Raw genomic sequence first — 22,253 nt, 5'->3', positions numbered from 1 at the left:
TATGTTCTGAAGACAGCAGCCACTCTAACAGACAGAGAGACAGGCAAGCAGATAGACAGGCTCACTAACAGACAGAGAGACAGGCAAGCAGACAGACAGGCTCACTAACAGACAGAGAGACAGGCAAGCAGACAGACACACAGTCTTAAAAGGCTTTTATGTCCCATGTCACTTCTACAACATCCACAACAGCAGCATGAATTGTTACTTAATCTATTTTATTTATTTGCCATTTTATTAATATTCAATGTGCTCACAGAGTAGACATTAAAGAAATTGAATAAATTAAGATAAAAGCAGCAAATAAAAACACTGAAATACATTAAAATAAGATAAAATATAAAAATCAGGAAAAATAAATGTAGCTAAAATGCAGTCCTCCAAAGAGCAGAAGCCACAGGTTAATTCAGTTCAGGACGAGCTCATCTGAACAGCTGGTCTTAACCTCATCTTAACACTGGGACATCAGGAAACAGGAACTGCACATATCAGCACTATAGGTCTACCTCATCGGCTAACGTCTACCTCACCCCTCTGGAGTCAGGCTTAAACTCTGTCTTAAAGCTGCAGCCATGGCTGTGTGTCTAGTCTGGGTCTGTCTGGTTGTGGTCTGTGTCTGGTCTGGGTCTATTGGCGCATTTCCACACGGGCCTGCTTGGCGCGGTACGGTTCGATTCGCGACGGTTTGTGAGTGTTTCCATTAGTACCAGGTACCTTCGGGTACTATTTTCGTACCGACTCGCTCGAGGTTCTAACCGTTCCGAAGCGGTACAGTTCTGTGACGTGGAGGAACAGCATGACACTGATTGGCCAGGGAGTGTCGTCACAGGTTGCGTCAGGAGAGCGACTCCTCCGCTATGCTATGGACTCCTCAGCCATTTTTAAAACACAAGGAGCGAAGTCTGTTCCCTGGTCAAACGCCGAGGTACAAACCTTTCTGTTAATAATCAGCGATCAAAAAATCCAGGGCAAACTGGACGGAGCCACTAGAAATGTAAAGGTTTTTAGCGAGGTTTCCATGCTAATGGCCACTCATGGCTACCAGCGGTCCGTTCTGCAGTGCCGGTCCAAGCTAAAAAAGCTTAAAAGCGATTACCGGGTGGTGAAGGACCATAAGGGACGCAGCGGAGCAAACCGCAAAGACTGGAACCCAGTACCCAGTAAATGTCTGAACCCAGTACGCAGCACACAATATCAGTACCCAAAAAGCAAGACCCAGTAACCAGTACATAATACCCAGTAACCAATTTACAATACCCAGTACCTAACACACATTATCCAGTACCAGCACACAATAACTAGTATCCAGTTCATAATAAACCCAGTAGCCAGGATGGACTTACACAAACACACACAGCCTTATACAAACACACACAGCCTTACACACACACACAGCCTTACACAAACACACACAGCCTTATACAAACACATACAGCCTTACACACACACAGCCTTACACAAACACATACAGCATTACACACACAGCCTTACACAAACACACACAGCCTTATACAAACACACACAGCCTTACACACACACACACACAGCCTTACACAAACACATAAACAGCCTTACACAAACACATACAGCCTTACACAAACACACAGCCTTACACACACACAGCCTTACACAAACACATACAGCCTTACACAAACACACACAGCCCTACAAACACACAGCCTTACACAAACACACACAGCCTTACACAAACACATACAGCCTTACACAAACACACACAGCCTTACACAAACACATACAGCCTTACAAACACACAGCCTTACACAAACACACACAGCCTTACACAAACACATACAGCCTTACACAAACACACACAGCCTTACACAAACACATACAGCCTTACACACACACACAGCCTTACACAAACACATACAGCCTTACACACAACCTTACACAAAAACACACACAGCCTTACACAAACACACACAGCCTTACACAAACACACACAGCCTTACACAAACACACACCGCCTTACACAAACACACACAGCATTACACAAACACGCACAGCCTTACACAAACACGCACAGCCTTACACAAACATACTGCTGTTTGATGTTTGGTTTTTTGGTTTTGTCATCTTCCATACACATCATCCTTGTTTCCTCACATTGTCTCATTACCCCCCCCCCCCCCCACTGTCTCATTCTCCACCCCACCCCACCCCACCCCACCCCCCCACTGTCTCAACCCCCCATCTCACTACCCCTGCTGTCTCACTCTTCCTCTCACTCTTCCTCTCCCCTGGAGGGTGTTGATAGGAGAGATTTTAACCAGATTACACTGGAGGGTTGCCAGAGTGTTGGAGTACTGAGTGTGTGTGTACCAGTGGTCATCTAGAGATAAGTGTTTGAGTGTGTGTTTGTGAGTGTGTATTATAGGTTATTTGGAGAAGTGTGTGTGAGTGTGTGTAGGAGTCATCTGGCGATGTGTGTGTATATGTACTCGGGGTCATTTGGCAATGAATGTGTGTGTGTGTGCACTGGGGGTCATTTAGAGATGGCACTATCAGACCAGATCAGACCAGATGGCACTGTGTAGGGAGAGACATCAACACTCATGTACCAGCACAAGAGATAGATAGATAGATAGATAGATAGATAGATAGATAGATAGATAGATAGATAGATAGATAGATAGATAGATAGATAGATAGATAGATAGATAGATAGATAGATAGATAGATAGATAGATAGATAGATAGATAGATAGGATGGAGAGAGAGGGAGGAGAGACAGAGAGACCACATCACATTTCACACTAGGGTCACAAACCTTAAAGATCTGTACAGATTACAATTACGGTACTTGAGCTTGAATATTAGTTTACCTGGAAACTTCAATCCAGCAGTTAATGAAATGAGAGAGAAAGCACACAGTCAAATGTAATGCAATCAATGCAATCAAATGTCAAATTCAATTCAACTTTGGATCAAAATATTCCAGTCTATTATAGAAGCAATTCTATTGTATAGTAGTAAGATATTGGGGCCACTGTCAATCACAGTGTTGAACAATGGAACAGACTGTCCTGTCTAGCTCCGCCCCCGTCTAGCTCCGCCCCTTGTTAGTGTGTTCAGGGGTTCCTTGTTGAGTCTGGTGTATTTACAATTTTTGACGACTGCTAAGGTGCGTTTGTCCAATCTGTAGTCACATTTTCAAAACTCTAAACACATTGAACACAACATCAGTCTTCAGTGGCTATACTATTAGTTCAACTCATGTTGTTATGGCACAAAATGCAGTCATTGCACATGTTTTTATAATGCTTAGATTTTCTATACACACAAGGTTATCCAATAACAAAATTCTGGATCATTTTGCCTTATTTACAATTGCTTGCACACAGCATGTCAAAAATGAAAACCTAAGGTTCAAAACCTTAAATACTGTATAAAATGCAAAGTTTTGCAAAAACAAAGGTAGCTGAAAAGCTATTACTGTAATATATATTTTTTGCACATATAGAGCAATGAAATAAAATGAAGTACAGTAATGTACCGGGTCAGAGAGGAGCAAATATAACAATTTGTCCTGCAATCTCAAGTGCTGGTTTGGTCCTTCACAAATGCCAGATTGGTCCCTATAACAGTGACCTCCTTCTTTAGTTTTTGAATGAACTCCACCAACAACTGGTTCCAGAAGCAGAAAGGGAACAGGTGGGAGGAAACACCAGGACATTTGTGATGTTACTGTAAAATATCTGTTGTTTGCTAGGAGAGAGTAAAATATTACATGTAATACTGTTTCTGTATTGCCATCAAATGTTAGTTTTTTTTTACAGTGGTTGACTATGTTCATCTCGAATAGAGAATATGTGCTAGTGTTTGAAAGAATGATTGAATACTGAACCAGGTTTGCTGTGTTTTAACAAAGTTGGTGTATAAAGAGAAAACTTTGTTTGGGTTGTGAAATGCAGATTTGTTATTTAGTTAAGAAAATGCTCTTTTGAACACGATATTAACTATTTGTCTATTTGTGTGAGGTCAATGTGTTGCTGTGTTTAGAGTTTTGACAATGTATCACAAGTATTGGGAAACGCACGTTAGCAGTCGTTAAAAACTGTAAATCACTTCTTTGGTCTTCTCTGTGCTCGTCACTGTTTTCTACCACAGCCTGTGTGTTTCAGAATGGCTTGTTTTTTTGTTTTTCTACTCTCTGGTCTTCATTGTGGTTTATCTTCTTTTACAAATATTTTACAATCTGTATAGGTTTAACCAAAGCCAAGAAGGAGAGTAGTCATGCAGACCTTTTTAGTGCTTTAACAAATGACCTTAATTGCAACACCTGGTTAATGAGAAACATCTTTCAGTCACATGTTCCAAAAGTTTTGCTCACTTGAAAAATGGGTGGGTTTCAAGAAAGGGTGGTATGTCCTGTTTAGCTTATCACATCTGATGAAAACTACCAGGAAATAAAAGCTGAGATTCTGAACTCTTGTCTCATACAAACCTTTTTGTCTTAAATCGAAATGACTTTGGTGCACAGCAAAAACAAGGGATTCTGCCTTGCTGTTCCAAAACTTTAGGAGGGGACTGTAAACAAAACAGACTTGACAGTTGGGGCGTGGCTAGATGTGACAGACACACAACTGAAATAATACACTTGTATTACTAAATTATAATTTATAAACATCCAGAGGAAAACAACAAATAATGCGTGTTGAGCTGAATTAGACAAATTCACACTATTACTCAAAATTTAAAAAAGCATTATTAAATATTGGCAACATCTAAAAACCCACTTCTACCACTGTGAGCCCCACTCCTACCACTACAAAGCCCTGAAAGGCCAAGAACTGAGCAGAGAGAAGAGTCCCTCACACAGCTGGTCCTGACACTGAGTTCACTAACCAACACTAACACTGTTCCACACCAGGACCAGACTGGTATACAATCAATCAGGCCAAACCAAAAAACAAAACTACATCACCCACTGGAACGCACAAACACAAGCACAAAACAAAATGCAGTGCTATCTGGCCCTAAAACGACAGTACACTGTAGCAGACTACCTGCTTACAGTGACTGATACCAAACACAGAACCACGTTGACAAAGTACAGACTCAGTGAAAAGAAAGAAAGCAGCACTTTAATGGGGTGATAAGTGTCTGCCTGACACTACATGAGGGACAGTGAGTAACACACACACACACACACACGAGGGACAGTGAGTAACACACACACACAGTGAGTAACACACACACACACACATGAGGGACAGTGAGTAACACACACACACACACACACACACACACACACACACACACACACACACACACACACACACACACACACACACACACACACACACACACACACACACTCTGACTGTAATGCCCTGTTTGTAAACACTTTGATTATATTGATCTATTTATTTCTTCTCCTCTTATATTATTTATTTCCTTTCATATTTCTTCGCCTTTAATATCTTCATGTTCAGGTTCATCATTATTAGAATTGCTCATATTCTTAATTGTAAACTGTACTACATGTTGTACTATAAGCCTGCTTTAGCAATACTGTAACTGGATATGGTCCAGCCAATAAAGCTTAATGAAGAGAAATGAGAGGTTATCTACAGGGCAGAAGGCTTGGGTTCCTCATTCATACTTTAATATGCAACAGAAACGTCAATATTCAACAGAAACACATTTTTAACAGGTTGACAGTGAGAGATAGGAAAGGGGGTCTGGGAGGTGTGTGTGTGTGTGTGTGTGTGTGTGTGTGTGTGTGTGTGTGTGTGTGTGTGTGTGTGTGTGTGTGTGTGTGTGTGTGTGTGTGTGTGTGTGAGTGTGTGTGTGTGTGTGTGTGTGTGTGTGAGTGTGTGTGTGAGTGTGTGTGTGTGTGTGTGAGTGTGTGTGTGTGTGTGTGTGTGTGTGTGTGTGTGTGTGTGTGTGTGTGTGTGTGTGTGTGTGAGTGTGTGTGTGTGTGTGTGTGTGTGTGTGTGTGAGAGAGAGAGAGTGTGTGTGTGTGTGTGTGTGTGTGTGTGTTTGTGTGTGTGTGTGCATATGTGTGAGTGTGTGTGTGTGTGTGTGTATACCCCTCCCGTATACAGCATTAAACACCTCTGTCCCTCACATATACAACACTAAACACCTCTGTCTCTCACATATACAACACTAAACACCTCTGTCCCTCACATGTACAACACTAAATACCTCCGGCTCTCACATATACAACACTAAACACCTCTGTGCCTCACATATACAACACTAAACACCTCTGTGCCTCACATATACAACACTAAACACCACTGCCCCTCACATATACAACAATAAACACCGCTGCCCCTCACATATACAACACTAAACCCCTCTGCCCCTCACATATACAGTTGTGATCAAATTTATTCAACCCCCAATGCTGCGAAGGGTTTTATGGAATTCAGTGCACATTTGTAATTGTGTTCATAATGAAATCTTACAAGGACTTGTTAAAGAACTAAATGCAACTAAGATAGCATCGATTTTTTTTGTCATAAAGTATTAAATGGCCTTTTTGTGATTTCTTCATTGACACAATTATTCAACCCCTTTACGACTACCACTCCTAAGAACAGAGGTTCATTCCAGTGTTTTCCATCAGGTATTGAAAACATCTGTGGATGTCAACGAGCAGCAATCAAGCATGATAAGCACCAATTAGGCAGATTTAAAAGGACTGTGATACTCAGCTCCTTCTAGACATCTACTGGTGTGTTTCCAAGCATGGTGAAGGCAAGAGAATGGTCCCAGAAGACAAGAGAAGAGGTTATTGCTCTTCACAAGAATGGCAATGGATATAAAAAGATTGCGAAGTTGTTAAATATTCCAAGAGACACTATCGGAAGTATCATTCGCAAGTTCAAGTTAAAGGGCACAGTGGAAACGTTACCTGGTCGTGGCAGAAAGAAGATCCTGACCGCGACTGCTGTGCGCTACCTGAAGCGTAATGTGGAGAAAAATCCCCGCGTGACTGCTAAGGAACTGAAAAAAGTCCTGTCAGATGTGGGCACTGAAGTTTCAGCTCAGACAATAAGGCGCGCACTGCATAACGAAGACCTCCATGCCAGAACGCCCAGACGCACCCCCTTGCTGACTCCAAAGAACAAGAAAAGTCGACTGCAGTATGCCAAAAGTCATGTGGACAAGCCACAAAGGTTTTGGGACAGTGTACTGTGGTCAGATGAAACTAAATTAGAACTGTTTGGGACAATGGACCAGCGCTATGTTTGGAGAAGGAAGAACCAGGCTTATGAACAAAAGAACACCTTGCCTACTGTGAAGCATGGCGGGGGGTCAATTATGCTTTGGGGCTGTTTTGCTTCTAATGGTACAGGAAAGCTTCAACGTGTGCAGGGTACCATGAATTCCCTTCAGTACCAGGAGATCTTGGAGGAAAATGTGATGGAGTCAGTCACAAACCTGCGGCTTGGGAGACGTTGGATCTTCCAACAGGACAATGATCCTAAGCACACATCCAAGTCCACTAGAGCATGGTTGAACATGAAAGGCTGGAACATTCTAGAGTGGCCATCGCAATCACCAGACTTAAATCCAATTGAGAACCTCTGGTGGGACCTAAAGAAGGCAGTTGCAGTGCGCAAGCCTAAGAATGTCACTGAACTGGAGGCTTTTGCCCATGAAGAATGGGCTAAGATACCCATAGGTCGCTGCAAGACACTTGTGTCAAGCTATGCTTCACGCTTGAAAGCTGTCATAACTGGAAAAGGATGTTGTACTAAGTACTAAAAAATAATGTCACTAGGGGGTTGAATAAAACTGATAATGATGTGAGCACAGTAAAGACATTTGTGGTTATTCCATCATAAATATTATGTTATGTTTGTATAATTTATAAGTGCCTCTTTGATATAATTGTAAATAAGATGACTGAAATGATCAAAATCAATGTCAAACTGGCCAAAACAATTTATTTCAGTGGGGGTTGAATAAATTTGATCACAACTGTACAAAACTAAACACCTTTGTCCCTCATATATACAACACTAAACACCTCTGTCCCTCACATATATAACACTAAACACCTCTGTGCCTCATATATACAACACTAAACACCTCTGTCCCTCATATATACAACACTAAACACCTCTGTCCCTCACATATACAACACTAAACACCTCTGTCCCTCATATATACAACACTAAACACCTCTGTCCCTCATATATACAACACTAAACACCTCTGTCCCTCACATATACAACACTAAACACCTCTGTCCCTCATATATACAACACTAAACACCTCTGTCCCTCATATATACAACACTAAACACCTCTGTCCCTCATATATACAACACTAAACACCTCTGTCCCTCATATATACAACACTAAACACCTCTGTCCCTCATATATACAACACTAAACACCTCTGTCCCTCACATATACAACACTAAACACCTCTGTCCCTCATATATACAACACTAAACACCTCTGTCCCTCACATATACAACACTAAACACCTCTGTCCCTCATATATACAACACTAAACACCTCTGTGCCTCACATATACAACACTAAACACCTCTGTCCCTCATATATACAACACTAAACACCTCTGTCCCTCATATATACAACACTAAACACCTCTGTCCCTCATATATACAACACTAAACACCTCTGTCCCTCATATATACAACACTAAACACCTCTGTCCCTCACATATACAACACTAAACACCTCTGTCCCTCATATATACAACACTAAACACCTCTGTCCCTCACATATACAACACTAAACACCTCTGTCCCTCATATATACAACACTAAACACCTCTGTCCCTCACATATACAACACTAAACACCTCTGTCCCTCATATATACAACACTAAACACCTCTGTCCCTCATATATACAACACTAAACACCTCTGTCCCTCACATATACAACACTAAACCCCTCTGTCTCTCACATATACAACACTAAACACCTCTGTCCCTCACATGTACAACACTAAACACCTCTGTCCCTCACATATACAACACTAAACACCTCTGTCCCTCACATGTACAACACTAAACACCTCTGTCCCTCATATATACAACACTAAACACCTCTGTCCCTCCCTTTCACAGCTCTTTCTCACTACCTATCCACCCAAGCTCCTCATCCTCACAGATTGTGCTTTCTAGAGCTGTTTCTCAATGTTGAAGTCTGTCCCCTTCACTATCACACACTCCTTATCACTTTACAAAAACTGACTTAGATTCTTCAACACTGAAAATCCTTAAACTCCTTAAACCCTCAAAACCTTATTAGTATTTTTACAGTCCATCCATCCAGAATTAGGGTTAGGTTTATAGATATTGTCAATATAGTTCATGCAAATTAAGAAGGGCCTACAGGTACAAGTAAGTGTGTGTGTGTGTGTGTGTGTGTGTGTGTGTGTGTGTGTGTGTGTGTGTGTGTGTGTGTGTGTGTGTGTGGTGACTCACGCAAGCACTCATTGGCCTCGCGGGCGCTGGCTCGTTGCCATGGGCGATCGTAGTGGAAGGGTTTACAGCGGTCACACTCCGGTCCGTCTGTGTTGTGTTTGCAGTCACATGTCAGCTTGTCCTCCTTGTCCCTCACACACCTGGAGGCGTGGCCATTACATTTGCACCTGCCGCCCACTTGAAAGTCAGACACTGCATAATAGTATGTGGGCACGAGAGGGGCGGAGCCTGTCCGTTCCTGCTCCTCCCTCCCGTATGGAAGCGTTTCGCGCGTCCCCTGTGGCCGGCTGAAAACCACGCGCACGTCCGTGATGGTGACCCAGTCCTGCAGCACAGGGCTGGAGTCGAAGTCCCGCCCAGACAGCCGCCCGTCCAGCGTGCTGAAGGAGACGATGTGGCCGGCGAGGGCGGGGTCGAGGGAGGAGTCCGAGGGGGCGTCCGTGCACACCGCCTCCTGCTCCAGTTTGGTGACGAGGGCGCGGTTCGGCCGGTTGTAGACGCGCCGGCACTGGGACGAGTAGAAGTGCAGTGGTGTCCAGCTGCGGCCGTAGTCCATGCTCTTATAGATGGCCAGAGAGTCCGGCCGCGCCAGACAGAACTGCAGGCTCACGTAGGTGATCTCAAACTTCTTCCCGAGCGACAGCGTGAGTGTGACGTTGTGAGGCGCCCCCTGCAGGTTCTCTGACTGCCAGCAGGTCAGGTTGTGGGCAGAGTGAAGATCAGTCAGGTAGGAGGCCGGGTGGGTGAGGCGGGGGTCAGAGGCATCGCACATGTGGCAGGTGACCACTGGGGGGCGCTGGTCTCTTTCTACCATGCTACAGTGACGTGACGGTGGACGCCCACACACGCTTGACACCATCACTTCCCGACCGAAAGCTGCATTTACAAACTCCGGGATGCAACGTCGAGCAGCACCTGTGTCGTCATAGCAGGGGTCTGACGGTGGTGCCTGTTGTCCAGAGAATGGGTTTAGGGTGTGGCCACTGGCTAGCGGAAATATCAGAGACACACCCACCATAGAACAAATGAGAAGAAATTTCTGCCAGTCCCTCATGGTGGCAGCAGGATAACAGATGAGAATAAAGAATAAACCAGTCACACTACTGAGCCCCTTTAATGGGAGGGCTCTGTCGTGAGGGTGGAGTCTCTCTTGTGGGCGTGGTCTCTGCATGAGAGCAGCCCAGTCAGGAAGCATCCAGGAAAAAAGTGTCCCACAATGCTCCTTTTCAGAAAGGCTGCCCTCCACTGGTTGGTTTGGATATCCTGTCGAAGTAAAGCACATTATGAAGTCACACCCAGGGCACAAAACTAATGCTCACACACGTCTCACACACACACGCCTCCCCTACAAGGGAAGGGAAGTGTCGAATAACGTTCTCCAGCGTCTCAGTGTCCTCTGAACTCTTATAGCAAGACCCTTCTCAGGGGCCTGAATCAGACTGTAGGGGCTGTGTGTAAGCAGTCTTTTTCACTTGGGGGAGAGATGAACCGTGAAACTGCTCTAAAGAGACCACTTAAGACCTGTCACTCTGTGTGTGTGTGTGTGGGAGGGGTTCTGTGTGTGTGTGTGTGTGTGTGTGGGGGGGGGGGGGGGGGGGGGAGTTGTGTGTGGTGAATATCAATGTGACTGAGAGGCCTCTTTGCTTCTCACTCTCATTTTTACCTTTTCCCTATACTCCCCATATATTTCCATATACTCCAACATACTCGCATATACCCCCATACTTCCCCATACTCCACAACTCCCCCTCTCTCTCTCACTGTGTATGTGTGTGTGTGTGTGTGTGTGTGTGTATGTGTGTGTGTGTGTGTATGTGTGTGTGTGTGTGTGTGTGTGTGTGTGTGTGTTTAGTAAGATGCCAAGAGAAGGAAACAGCGCTCCAACTCTTTCAGACTGAATATATTAAGCCACTATGAGCCAAACCTTCTTTCCTCCTTTAACCAATCACATATCCCCATCCACCCCTCCCCCATCCACCCCTCCACCATCTACCACCCCCTCTCACAGCCTCCATCACCCTCTACCCCTCTCTCTCCCCTCCACTCCCCAACCCTGCTCTTCTTCAGCCTGGTTTTCCTCATCTCACCACCTTCTCTAATCCCTCCCTCCGTCCCCTCTCCTCTCCTCCTCTCTCCTCTCTCTCCTCCTCTCTCTCCTCCTCTCTCCTCCCTCCTCTCCTCCTCTCTCTCCTCCTCTCTCTCCTCCTTCCCTGGTCTTCTTCATCTCACTACCTCTTCTCCTCCTCTTCTCAGCTTCATGTGGACAGGGAGAAATGGAAGAAGTGAGTAATTCAAAGAAAAGGGTAAAATGGATGGAGGTAGAGAGATGATGGAGGGAGAGAGATGATGGAAGGAGAGTGGAAAGTGAGAGAAATAAACATCAGAGAAGAAGGAATGTGTGTGATAGAGGAAGTTCAGGAAGAGAGAGATGGAGAGAATGAGAGAGATGAAGAAAGAGGGAGAGAGACAGAAAGAGGGAGAGAAAGACAGAGAGAACGATTAAGGTGAAGGATGACAGTGCCTCTGCATGACTAAATAAGGAGAAGAGATTTCTCTCTCTCTCACACACACACACACACACACACACAAACACACACAAACACACACACACACACACTCTCTCTCACACACACATACACACACTCTCACTCTAACACACACACACTTCTAAACACACATACATACACTAGGTGCTGCTGCTTATGTATAAGTACGTGATATATGAGTGTGTGTGTGTGTGTGTGTGTGTGTGTGTGTGTGTGTGTGTGTGTGTGTGTGTGTGTGTGTGTGTGTGTGTGGTAGGAAGCACCAGTAAGGAAGTTTCCTGGGCCAATCATCATTTCTTCCACTTTAGAAAAAACACTATTTTAACCTGCTCAACTACCACATGTACTCAAAAGAACACGAGAACAGAGGGCTCAAATTAACCCTAACACACCTGTACACCTAACACAACTTACACACACCTGTACAACTAACACCTTACACAAACCTGTACACCTTACACACACCTGTACACCTAACACCTTACACACACATGTACACCTAACACCTTACACACACCTGTACACCTTACACACACCTGTACACCTAACACCTTACACAAACCTGTACACCTTACACACACCTGTACACCTAACACCTTACACACACATGTACACCTAACACCTTACACACACCTGTACACCTTACACACACCTGTATACCTTACACACACCTGTATACCTAATACTTTACTCAAATCTAACACCTTACACACACCTGTACACCGAACACCTTACACACACCTGTATACCTAACTTTACTCACATCTAACATCTTACACACACCTGTACACATAACACTTTACTCACATCTAACATCCTACACACACCTGTACCCCTAACAATTTACTCACACCTGTACACCTAACACCTTACACACACCTGTACACCTAACACTTTACTCACATCTAACACCTTACACCCACCTGTACAGCTAACACCTTACACACACCTGAACACCTAACATCTTACACACACTTGTGCACCTAACACTTAACTCACATCTAACACCTTACTCACACCTGTACAGTTAACACCTAACACACCTGTACAGCAAACACTTTTACACACACCTGAACACCTAATACCTTATACACACTTGTATACCTAACACCTTACACACACCTGTACACCTAACACTTTACACACATCTAACACCTTACACACACCTGTACAGCTAACACCTTACACACACCTGAACACCTAAAATCTTACACACACTTGTGCACCTAACACTTTACTCACATCTAACACCTTACACACACCTGTACATATAACACTTTACTCACATCTAACACCTTACTCACACCTGTACAGTTAACACCTAACACACCTGTACAGCAAACACTTTTACACACACCTGAACACCTAACACCTTATACACACTTGTACATATAACACTTTACTCACACCTGAACACCTAACACCTTACACACACCTGAACACCTAACACCTTACTCACACCTGTACACCTAACGCTTTACTCACACCTGTACACCTAACGCTTTACTCACACCTGTACACCTAACACTTTACTCACACCTGTACAGTTAACACCATACACACCTGTACAGCGAACACTTTCATACACACCTGAACATCTAACACACACTTGTATACCTAACACCTTACACACACCTGAACACCTAACATACACCTGAACACCTAACATACACCTGTACACCTAACACACACCTGAACACCTAACACCTTACACACACCTGTACAATGGTGGGGTTTGCAATCCAGAACACATTTCTCAGAACACACTTCTCCCAAGCTTGATTGAAACCAGTAATCACTTTGCCTTCTGAGGATTAATGAGGATTTCTCTCAGCTACAGGATGAAGAACTTTGGCCTCAAGAATGACAGAATCCTGTTGCACAGTGTCTTTAATGCCCAGTTGAGGAGGGACAGCGGGACATGACGCAGTGTGATTGGTAGACATGGAGCAATGTGATTGGTAGACATAGAGCAGCGTGATTTGTAGAAATGGAGCAACATGATTGGTAGAAATGGAGCAGCATGATTGGTAGATATGTTTGTGACCAGGTCAGTGCATACATGAGACATCTGGCTCTCTGTGCTGATCTTACCATCACAAAAATGTTTTAACAGCAAAGGCAGGACAATGTGCTCCGACGTTTGCACCTAACTGATTACATCATAGTGTGACACTGTGACATCGTGATAATCTTATAACACTCTCCATGAAGTGCAGAATATTGGACTATTCCATAGCTGTGACCAATATGGGTCACAAAAGACTTGATTACACACGGCTATGGGTAACTACTGCATTGGGTTCTGTGGTTCTCTAGCTGGAACTTAAGAAATCCTTCTCTGTGCTCTAAGAAACCATGATTAGCGTAGTCTGCAGAAACCTGCACTCTGTGTGAGGTGGCAACCCAAACCACTGACTTCGGAGTGAAAAAGAATTCCAAACTTATTCAGAGTGAATGACTCTCATACTTTCCACAGCTCCATTTGAACGATATATGGGCCAAGGAATCACTCTCTTAGTTCTTGAAATCAGCATATGGCCTTACATTCTTTAAAGACGTACAAAACACTTTAAAGATTTTCTCAACCAACACACTCTTACCTACATCATTCCATCTTAGATGAATCAGCTAAACACCAACTTGCCCTCCATCAGGCCGGGACAGCTGTTTGCTCTCTTAAGCACATTAAATCCTCTGGCGCTGACAGCATCCCTGCAGAAGCAGTGAGAGGGGATTCTGTCCTACAACACACCACCACGTTACCAAAGTCTGAGAAATGAGAACACACACTGACAGGGAAGGGATGCAAAAATCACCATTTACAAAAACAGAATTTCCCTTCGTCAAAGATTACAGAGACTGATCAGCTGAGTCCCACTGTGGTTCAATACAGAACAAGCAGACAGCATGTTATCCAGAGAGACTAAGAGAGAGTCCCATCATGAGATCTACAACATTATGGTGATGACTGAGATCTTCAACATTATGGTGATAACTGAGTCCTACAACATTATGGTGATGACTGAGATCTTCAACATTATGATGATGACTGAGTCCTCCAACATTATTGTGATGACTGAGATCTACAAAATTATGGGGATGACTGAGATCTACAACATTATGGTGATGACTGAGATCTACAACATTATGGTGATGACTGAGATCTACATTATGGTGATGACTGAGTCCTTCAACATTATGGTGATGACTGAGATCTACAACATTATGGTGATGACTGAGATCTACAACATTATGATGATGACTGAGATCTACAACATTATGGTGATGACTGAGTCCTACAACATTATGATGATGACTGAAGGCCCATTCACACCCTACGGTAATTACGGATACGGACCCTTTCGTCCGGTTCCGGAGGTCGTTTCATCCGTCAGTGGGTCCGTTGCCAGAGCGCTTACGAATCCGTAGCAACGGAGCAATATAAACAGGAAATCAGGGGGCAGTAGAGAGTCAGAAGCATCGGACGTACACCAATTCGGGAAAATCAATGAAGAAGAGTACTGGACTTTAAAAAATGACGCTCAAGTTAGAAGAGAAACTTTGCGAGTTGGTTAGAGGCTACATTCTGCTACGGTGCCAGGCCATCGCGATAAACAGCGATGCAAAAACAGCTGGGAGGAGATTGCTGGTGCGCCGGTGCCGGAAATTTGACTATACTGCCCTCTAGAGCAGTGGTTCCCAAACTTTTTCTGCCGTGCCCCCCTTTAGTAGATGAGAATATTTTTGCGCATCTAGAGGATGTATTTTAAAAAATCATAACAACGTTGGAACCGGAAAGAGGTATAGTGGCCCCCTACGGAGGCTACGTTTGGTACGGACGGACGAAATTCGTCCGTGTCCGGAGGTATAAAGCAGGCTTAAGTCCTACAACATTATGGTGATGACTGAGATCTTGAACATTATGGTGATGACTGAGATCTACAACATTATGGTGATGACTGAGATGTACATTATGGTGATGACTGAGATCTTCAACATTATGGTGATGACCGAGTCCTACAACATTATGATGGTGATTGAGATCTACAACATTATGATGGTGATTGAGATCTACAACATTATGATGATGACTGAGATCTACAACATTATGGTGATGACTGAGATCTACAACATTATGATGATGACTGAGTCCTACAACATTATGGTGATGACTGAGATCTACAACATTATGGTGATGACTGAGATCTTCAACATTATGGTGATGACTGAGATCTAAAACATTATGGTGATGACCGAGTCCTACAACATTATGATGGTGACTGAGATCTACAACATTATGATGATGACTGAGATCTACATTATGGTGATGACTGAGTCCTACAACATTATGATGATGACTGAGTCCTACAACATTATGGTGATGACTGAGATCTACAACATTATGGTGATGACTGAGATGTACATTATGGTGATGACTGAGATCTTCAACATTATGGTGATGACCGAGTCCTACAACATTATGATGGTGATTGAGATCTACAACATTATGATGATGACTGAGATCTACATTATGGTGATGACTGAGTCCTCCAACATTATGGTGATGACTGAGATCTACAACATTATGGTGATGACTGAGATCTACATTATGGTGATGACTGAGATCTTCAACATTATGGTGATGACCGAGTCCTACAACATTATGATGGTGACTGAGATCTACAACATTATGGTGATGACTGAGATCTACAACATTATGGTGATGACTGAGATCTACATTATGGTGATGACCGAGTCCTACAACATTATGATGGTGACTGAGATCTACAACATTATGATGATGACTGAGATCTACAACATTATGGTGATGACTGAGATCTACAACATTATGATGATGACGGAGATCTACAACATTATGATGATGACTGAGTCCTACAACATTATGATGATGACTGCGATCTACAACATTATGGTGATGACTGAGATCTTCAACATTATGGTGATGACTGAGATCTTCAACATTATGGTGATGACCGAGTCCTACAACATTATGATGGTGACTGAGATCTTCAATACAGGGAAATCTTAGGTGGGCTAGGATGAAGGTAAAGCCTAATAAATCTAGAAGTATATCAATAGTTAAAGGCAAGTTGGTGCAGGAGAGCTTTTGTATGGAAGGGGAGTGTATACCATCGGTACAGGAGAAGCCAGTTAAAAGTTTGGGCAGATGGTATAGTGCAGCATTAAATGATAAGGAGCAGGTGGCGATCTTAAAGACAGAATTGGTGCAGGCAATTAATAGAATAGAGAAGTCGCTGTTACCAGGAAAATTAAAATTATGGTGTATCCAGTTTGGCTTGCTTCCTCGTATTAGATGGCCACTGACAATTTATGAGGTACCTATCACAGAGGTTGAGAGGTTGGAAAGGATTTTGAATAAAACAATAAGGAAATGGTTAGGTTTGCCACGTTGTTTAAGTAGTGTAGCATTATATGGAAAAGGCATACTAGAACTACCTATGACTATCTTAGTTGAGGAATTTAAATGTGCGAGGGTGAGTCGAGAGGTGATTCTATTAGGATCTAAGGATAATGTCGTAAGAACAGCAGCATCAGTGGCTAAGGTAGGGAGGAAGTGGAATCCACGGGTAGCGGCGCAAGCGGCCGAAAGCGCGTTAGTGTTGCGCGATATAGTAGGCTATGTCCAATGTGGAAAAGCGGGCTTTGGATCAGGTGACTCATGGAAAACATTTAATAAGGCCACGTCACCAGAGAGAAGGCGAATGGTAGTGAGTTTTATAAGGGAACAGGAAGAAGATGCTCGACGTGCAGTAGCAGCGTCTCAGGCAAAACAAGGCCAATGGCTTCGTTGGCAGAGTGTAGAAAATAGGCGGCTCACCTGGCAGGAAATTTGGGCGATGGACGCGGGGCGCATCAAGTTTCTACTTGGATCAACATATGACGTCCTTCCAACTCCTCAAAACCTCGCACAGTGGGTAGGTGAAGATCCTAAATGTAAGTTGTGCATGGGAGTTGGCTCGCTAAAGCACATTTTGTCCGCATGCCATGTTAGTTTGTCACAGGGGCGATATACATGGAGGCATAATCAAGTTCTAAGTGTGCTAGCGTGTTTATTTGATAAGAAGTGCTTAGAGGTTAATGCATTGACTAGTGTTGGTAATCGGTACGCAAGTAGGTTTGTGAGGGAGGGTCAATGTGCAGGAGAACGCGATTGTGCTGTTGATGTTGGCAGGTGGGGTGAAGCACGAGATTGGAAACTTCTAGTAGATATAGGGAGAAAACTACAGGTTCCGGAGTGCATAGCAGTAACTTCATTGAGGCCCGATATGGTGTTGTACTCGGAAAGTAAACGGATTGTTTACTTTATCGAATTAACGGTTCCGTTTGAAGACGCGGTTGATGAAGCATTTGAGAGGAAAAAGTTAAAATACGCTGACTTGGTGGCTAATGTGCGAGAACGCGGATGGCAGGCGCACATAAGACCAGTAGAAGTAGGTGCTAGGGGCTTTGTGGCTAAATCTATGACATCGTTGTTAACACAGTTCTGCCTTAGAGGGAGAAAGTTAAGATCAGCTGTGAAGGAGCTGTCGGTGGTAGCTGAAAGAGCTAGCCAATGGCTGTGGATTAAGAGGGCACAGACTACTTGGGGGCATGTCCCATAAAGGTGGCTTGACTGGACTTATGAGTGAGACGTTGGGAAGGTGAAATGGGTAACATAAAAGGTGGTTGAACAGCAAGCTTTGAGGGGGAGTGAGGCTGGGATGCCAGCCCTCACCGTTGAGCCTCCTGGAGGTGTTGTGGGCTCAAATCAATGAAACACCAACGAAGGGAGGTGCCCACCTGATGACCCCAGTGAAGAGCTTGTAAGTGGTTGTGGGCGTCGCTGTTACTTTGCGTGAAGGTCTGTCTAGGGCTGTGTTGTGGTCAGTGATGTCAGTAACGCGTTACTTAGTAACGCGTTACTCTAATCTTACCACTTTTTTCGGTAACGAGTAATATAACGCGCTACTATTTCCAATCCAGTAATCAGATTAAAGTTACTTATCCAAATAACTGTGCGTTACTATTTATATTTTCCCTAGTAAAATATATATTTTTGCTTTCTTCTTGGCTCAGTTCTACTTTTGCGTCTGACCGTAGCGCTCAACTCCGCACGCTTCGCGCGACCCTGTGAGAGCGCGAGCACGTTTTACAAGTCATTCTTTGCAGAGTCCTCCCGTAACGATATGTGGTAGTATAAAGAAACACCCCTCAAAAACAGGGGAAGGAACATTTACCTGATGAATTTTAATGTTGCTTTGTGTTCCACGTTTGAAAAGTGCTGGAATTTTGACTAACGTCGCCTACTTTAAAATGCTTGAAATTGTAATGGTATTTCGTTTCACAAGCTGTCTGACTGAACTGGGGTGGGTTTCCCGAAACGTTCGTAGCTTCATACGAGGTTACGAAGTACTTGGCGCTACGAACCCCAGTTCGCTTGTATTACGTTTACAAATAAATTTACAAATAATACCGCGCAGCTACACAAACGTAATGTCAGGAGATACTGTAGCGACTCCTACTCCTCACGGCGAGTCTTGCCCTTTAAGTGACACTAGGGGGCGGAGCCTGCGCGCGCCAGGGTTGCGTTATCAATAAAGTTTCCCTCCTCGGGATTTTTGGATTAAGCAGTTTCTGCCTCGGTTACCGAACCTGCTTCAATACATTGTTACTGTTAAAAATGCACTTCCAATAAAGTGAGTATTGGAAAAATTTATTTTGCTGCTGAATGTAACTACTAAAGTAACTTGTAATCTAACGTAGTTACTTTTAAAATCAAGTAATATGTAATGTAACTAAGTTACTTTTAAAAGGAGTAATCAGTAATCAGTAATCGGATTACTTTCTCAAGGTAACTTAGCCATCACTGGTTGTGGTCTGAGTACGTGGCAGTTGAGGCAAGTGACCATGAACATAGCACGCTGTGATTCTGGATCCTTGCCGAGCCTGTATCAGATTGTAGCTGTTGTTGTGTTCTGCTCAAACAACTGGTGTGTGTTTAGGATGTCATTGTTGCTTTGTTTGAAGGTCAGTCCAGGTTGATGTGATGATCTGAGTACTTGGCAGTTGAAGCAATGGACCATGAACATAGTACGCTGTGCTTCTGGATCCTTGCCGAGCCAGTATCAGTTTGTAGATGTTGCAGTGTTCTAATAGTGGTTGGTTGGTTAATAACATGTACGGTTATGGTTGTTGGAGAGAAGATGGGCGGTAGGGCCTTGTGAGGAGTATGGGAGTGGCATAGGATATTTTACCATCTTATCCTGTGTTTAAGTATAATAAATGACTGAGATATACAACATTATGGTGATGACTGAGATCTACATTATGGTGATGACTGAGATCTTCAACATTATGGTGATGACTGAGATCTACAACATTATGGTGTGGACTGAGATCTACATTATGGTGATGACTGAGATCTACAACATTATGATGATGACTGAGTCCTCCAACATTATGGTGATGACTGAGATCTACAACATTATGGTGATGACTGAGATCTACAACATTATGGTGATGACTGAGTCCTACAACATTATGGTGATGACTGAGATCTACAACATTATGGTGATGACTGAGATCTACAACATTATGGTGATGACTGAGATCTACAACATTATGGTGATGACTGAGTCCTACAACATTATGGTGATGACTGAGATCTACAACATTATGGTGATGACTGAGATCTACAACATTATGGTGATGACTGAGATCTACAACATTATGATGATGACTGAGATCTACAACATTATGATGATGACTGAGTCCTACAACATTATGATGATGACTGAGTCCTACAACATTATGGTGATGACTGAGTCCTACAACATTATGGTGATGACTGAGATCTACAACATTATGGTGATGACTGAGATGTACATTATGGTGATGACTGAGATCTTCAACATTATGGTGATGACCGAGTCCTACAACATTATGATGGTGATTGAGATCTACAACATTATGGTGATGACTGAGATCTACATTATGGTGATGACTGAGTCCTCCAACATTATGGTGATGACTGAGATCTACAACATTATGGTGATGACTGAGATCTACATTATGGTGATGACTGAGATCTTCAACATTATGGTGATGACCGAGTCCTACAACATTATGATGGTGACTGAGATCTACAACATTATGATGATGACTGAGATCTACATTATGGTGATGACTGAGATCTACAACAGTATGGTGATGACTGAGATCTACAACATTATGGTGATGACTGAGATCTACAACATTATGATGATGACTGAGATCTACAACATTACGGTGATGACTGAGTCCTACAACATTATGATGATGACTGAGTCCTACAACATTATGGTGATGACTGAGATCTTCAACATTATGGTGATGACTGAGATCTACAACATTATGGTGATGACTGAGATCTACATTATGGTGATGACTGAGATCTTCAACATTATGGTGATGACTGAGATCTACAACATTATGGTGATGACTGAGATCTACAACATTATAGTGATGACTGAGATCTACAACATTATGATGATGACTGAGATCTACAACATTATGATGATGACTGAGTCCTACAACATTATGGTGATGACTGAGATCTACAACATTATGGTGATGACTGAGATCTACATTATGGTGATGACTGAGATCTTCAACATTATGGTGATAACCGAGTCCTACAACATTAAATAGTGATGACCGAGTCCTACAACATTATGATGATGACAGAGATCTACAACATTATGGTGATGACTGAGATCTTCAACATTATGGTGATGACTGAGATCTTCAACATTATGTTGATGACTGAGATCTAAACCCTAGATGTCAGATTGGCTACCATGTATGTCAATCAAAATACAACCATCAGTGCAGATGGATGATAGCCTGTCATTCATCCACTACTTTTTAATGTCATGCGATCTACACACACTTCAATCAATCGACCGGTAGATCGCGATCGACGGATTGGGCACCCCTGATCTAAAGATTTTCAACTGGGCAGTCATGGTCCTGTGGTAGGAAACTGGTCTTGTGACCGGAGGGTCTTGGGTTCGATTCCCTGACCTGAGGCCATAACTGAGGTGCCCCTGAGCAAGGCCCTTAACCCTCAATTGCTCACTTGTATAAAAAGTGAGATTAAAAAAATGTAAGTCGCTCTGGATAAGGGCATCTGCCAAATGCCATAAAATGTAAATGTAAAACTGGATTTTGTCAGCAGGGCCTGATCTGTGAT

General features: G+C 43.2%; 1 protein-coding gene across 3 annotated transcripts in view; it reads right to left on the bottom strand.

Annotated features, from left to right (window-relative positions):
* The window catches only part of ntn2 (netrin 2), a 37,696-nt gene that overhangs the window by 9,914 nt on the left and 5,529 nt on the right, over window positions 1-22,253 (bottom strand). For 2 of the 3 annotated variants that reach the window (XM_076986837.1, XM_076986836.1), the window contains one exon: window positions 9,450-10,712. In XM_076986837.1, the coding sequence (XP_076842952.1) occupies window positions 9,450-10,644 (1,195 nt within the window). In that variant the 5' untranslated portion in view covers window positions 10,645-10,712. Of the gene's footprint in view, window positions 1-9,449; window positions 10,713-14,598; window positions 14,711-22,253 lie in introns of all 3 variants that reach the window. The other variant, XM_076986838.1, reaches the window with a different exon arrangement.

This window comes from Brachyhypopomus gauderio, unplaced genomic scaffold (assembly GCF_052324685.1).
Source record: "Brachyhypopomus gauderio isolate BG-103 unplaced genomic scaffold, BGAUD_0.2 sc49, whole genome shotgun sequence".
In the NCBI taxonomy this organism is placed as follows: Eukaryota; Metazoa; Chordata; class Actinopteri; order Gymnotiformes; family Hypopomidae; genus Brachyhypopomus; species Brachyhypopomus gauderio.
Note: the sequence above shows the minus strand (reverse complement) of the source record. Positions and strands in the feature narration are given on the sequence as shown.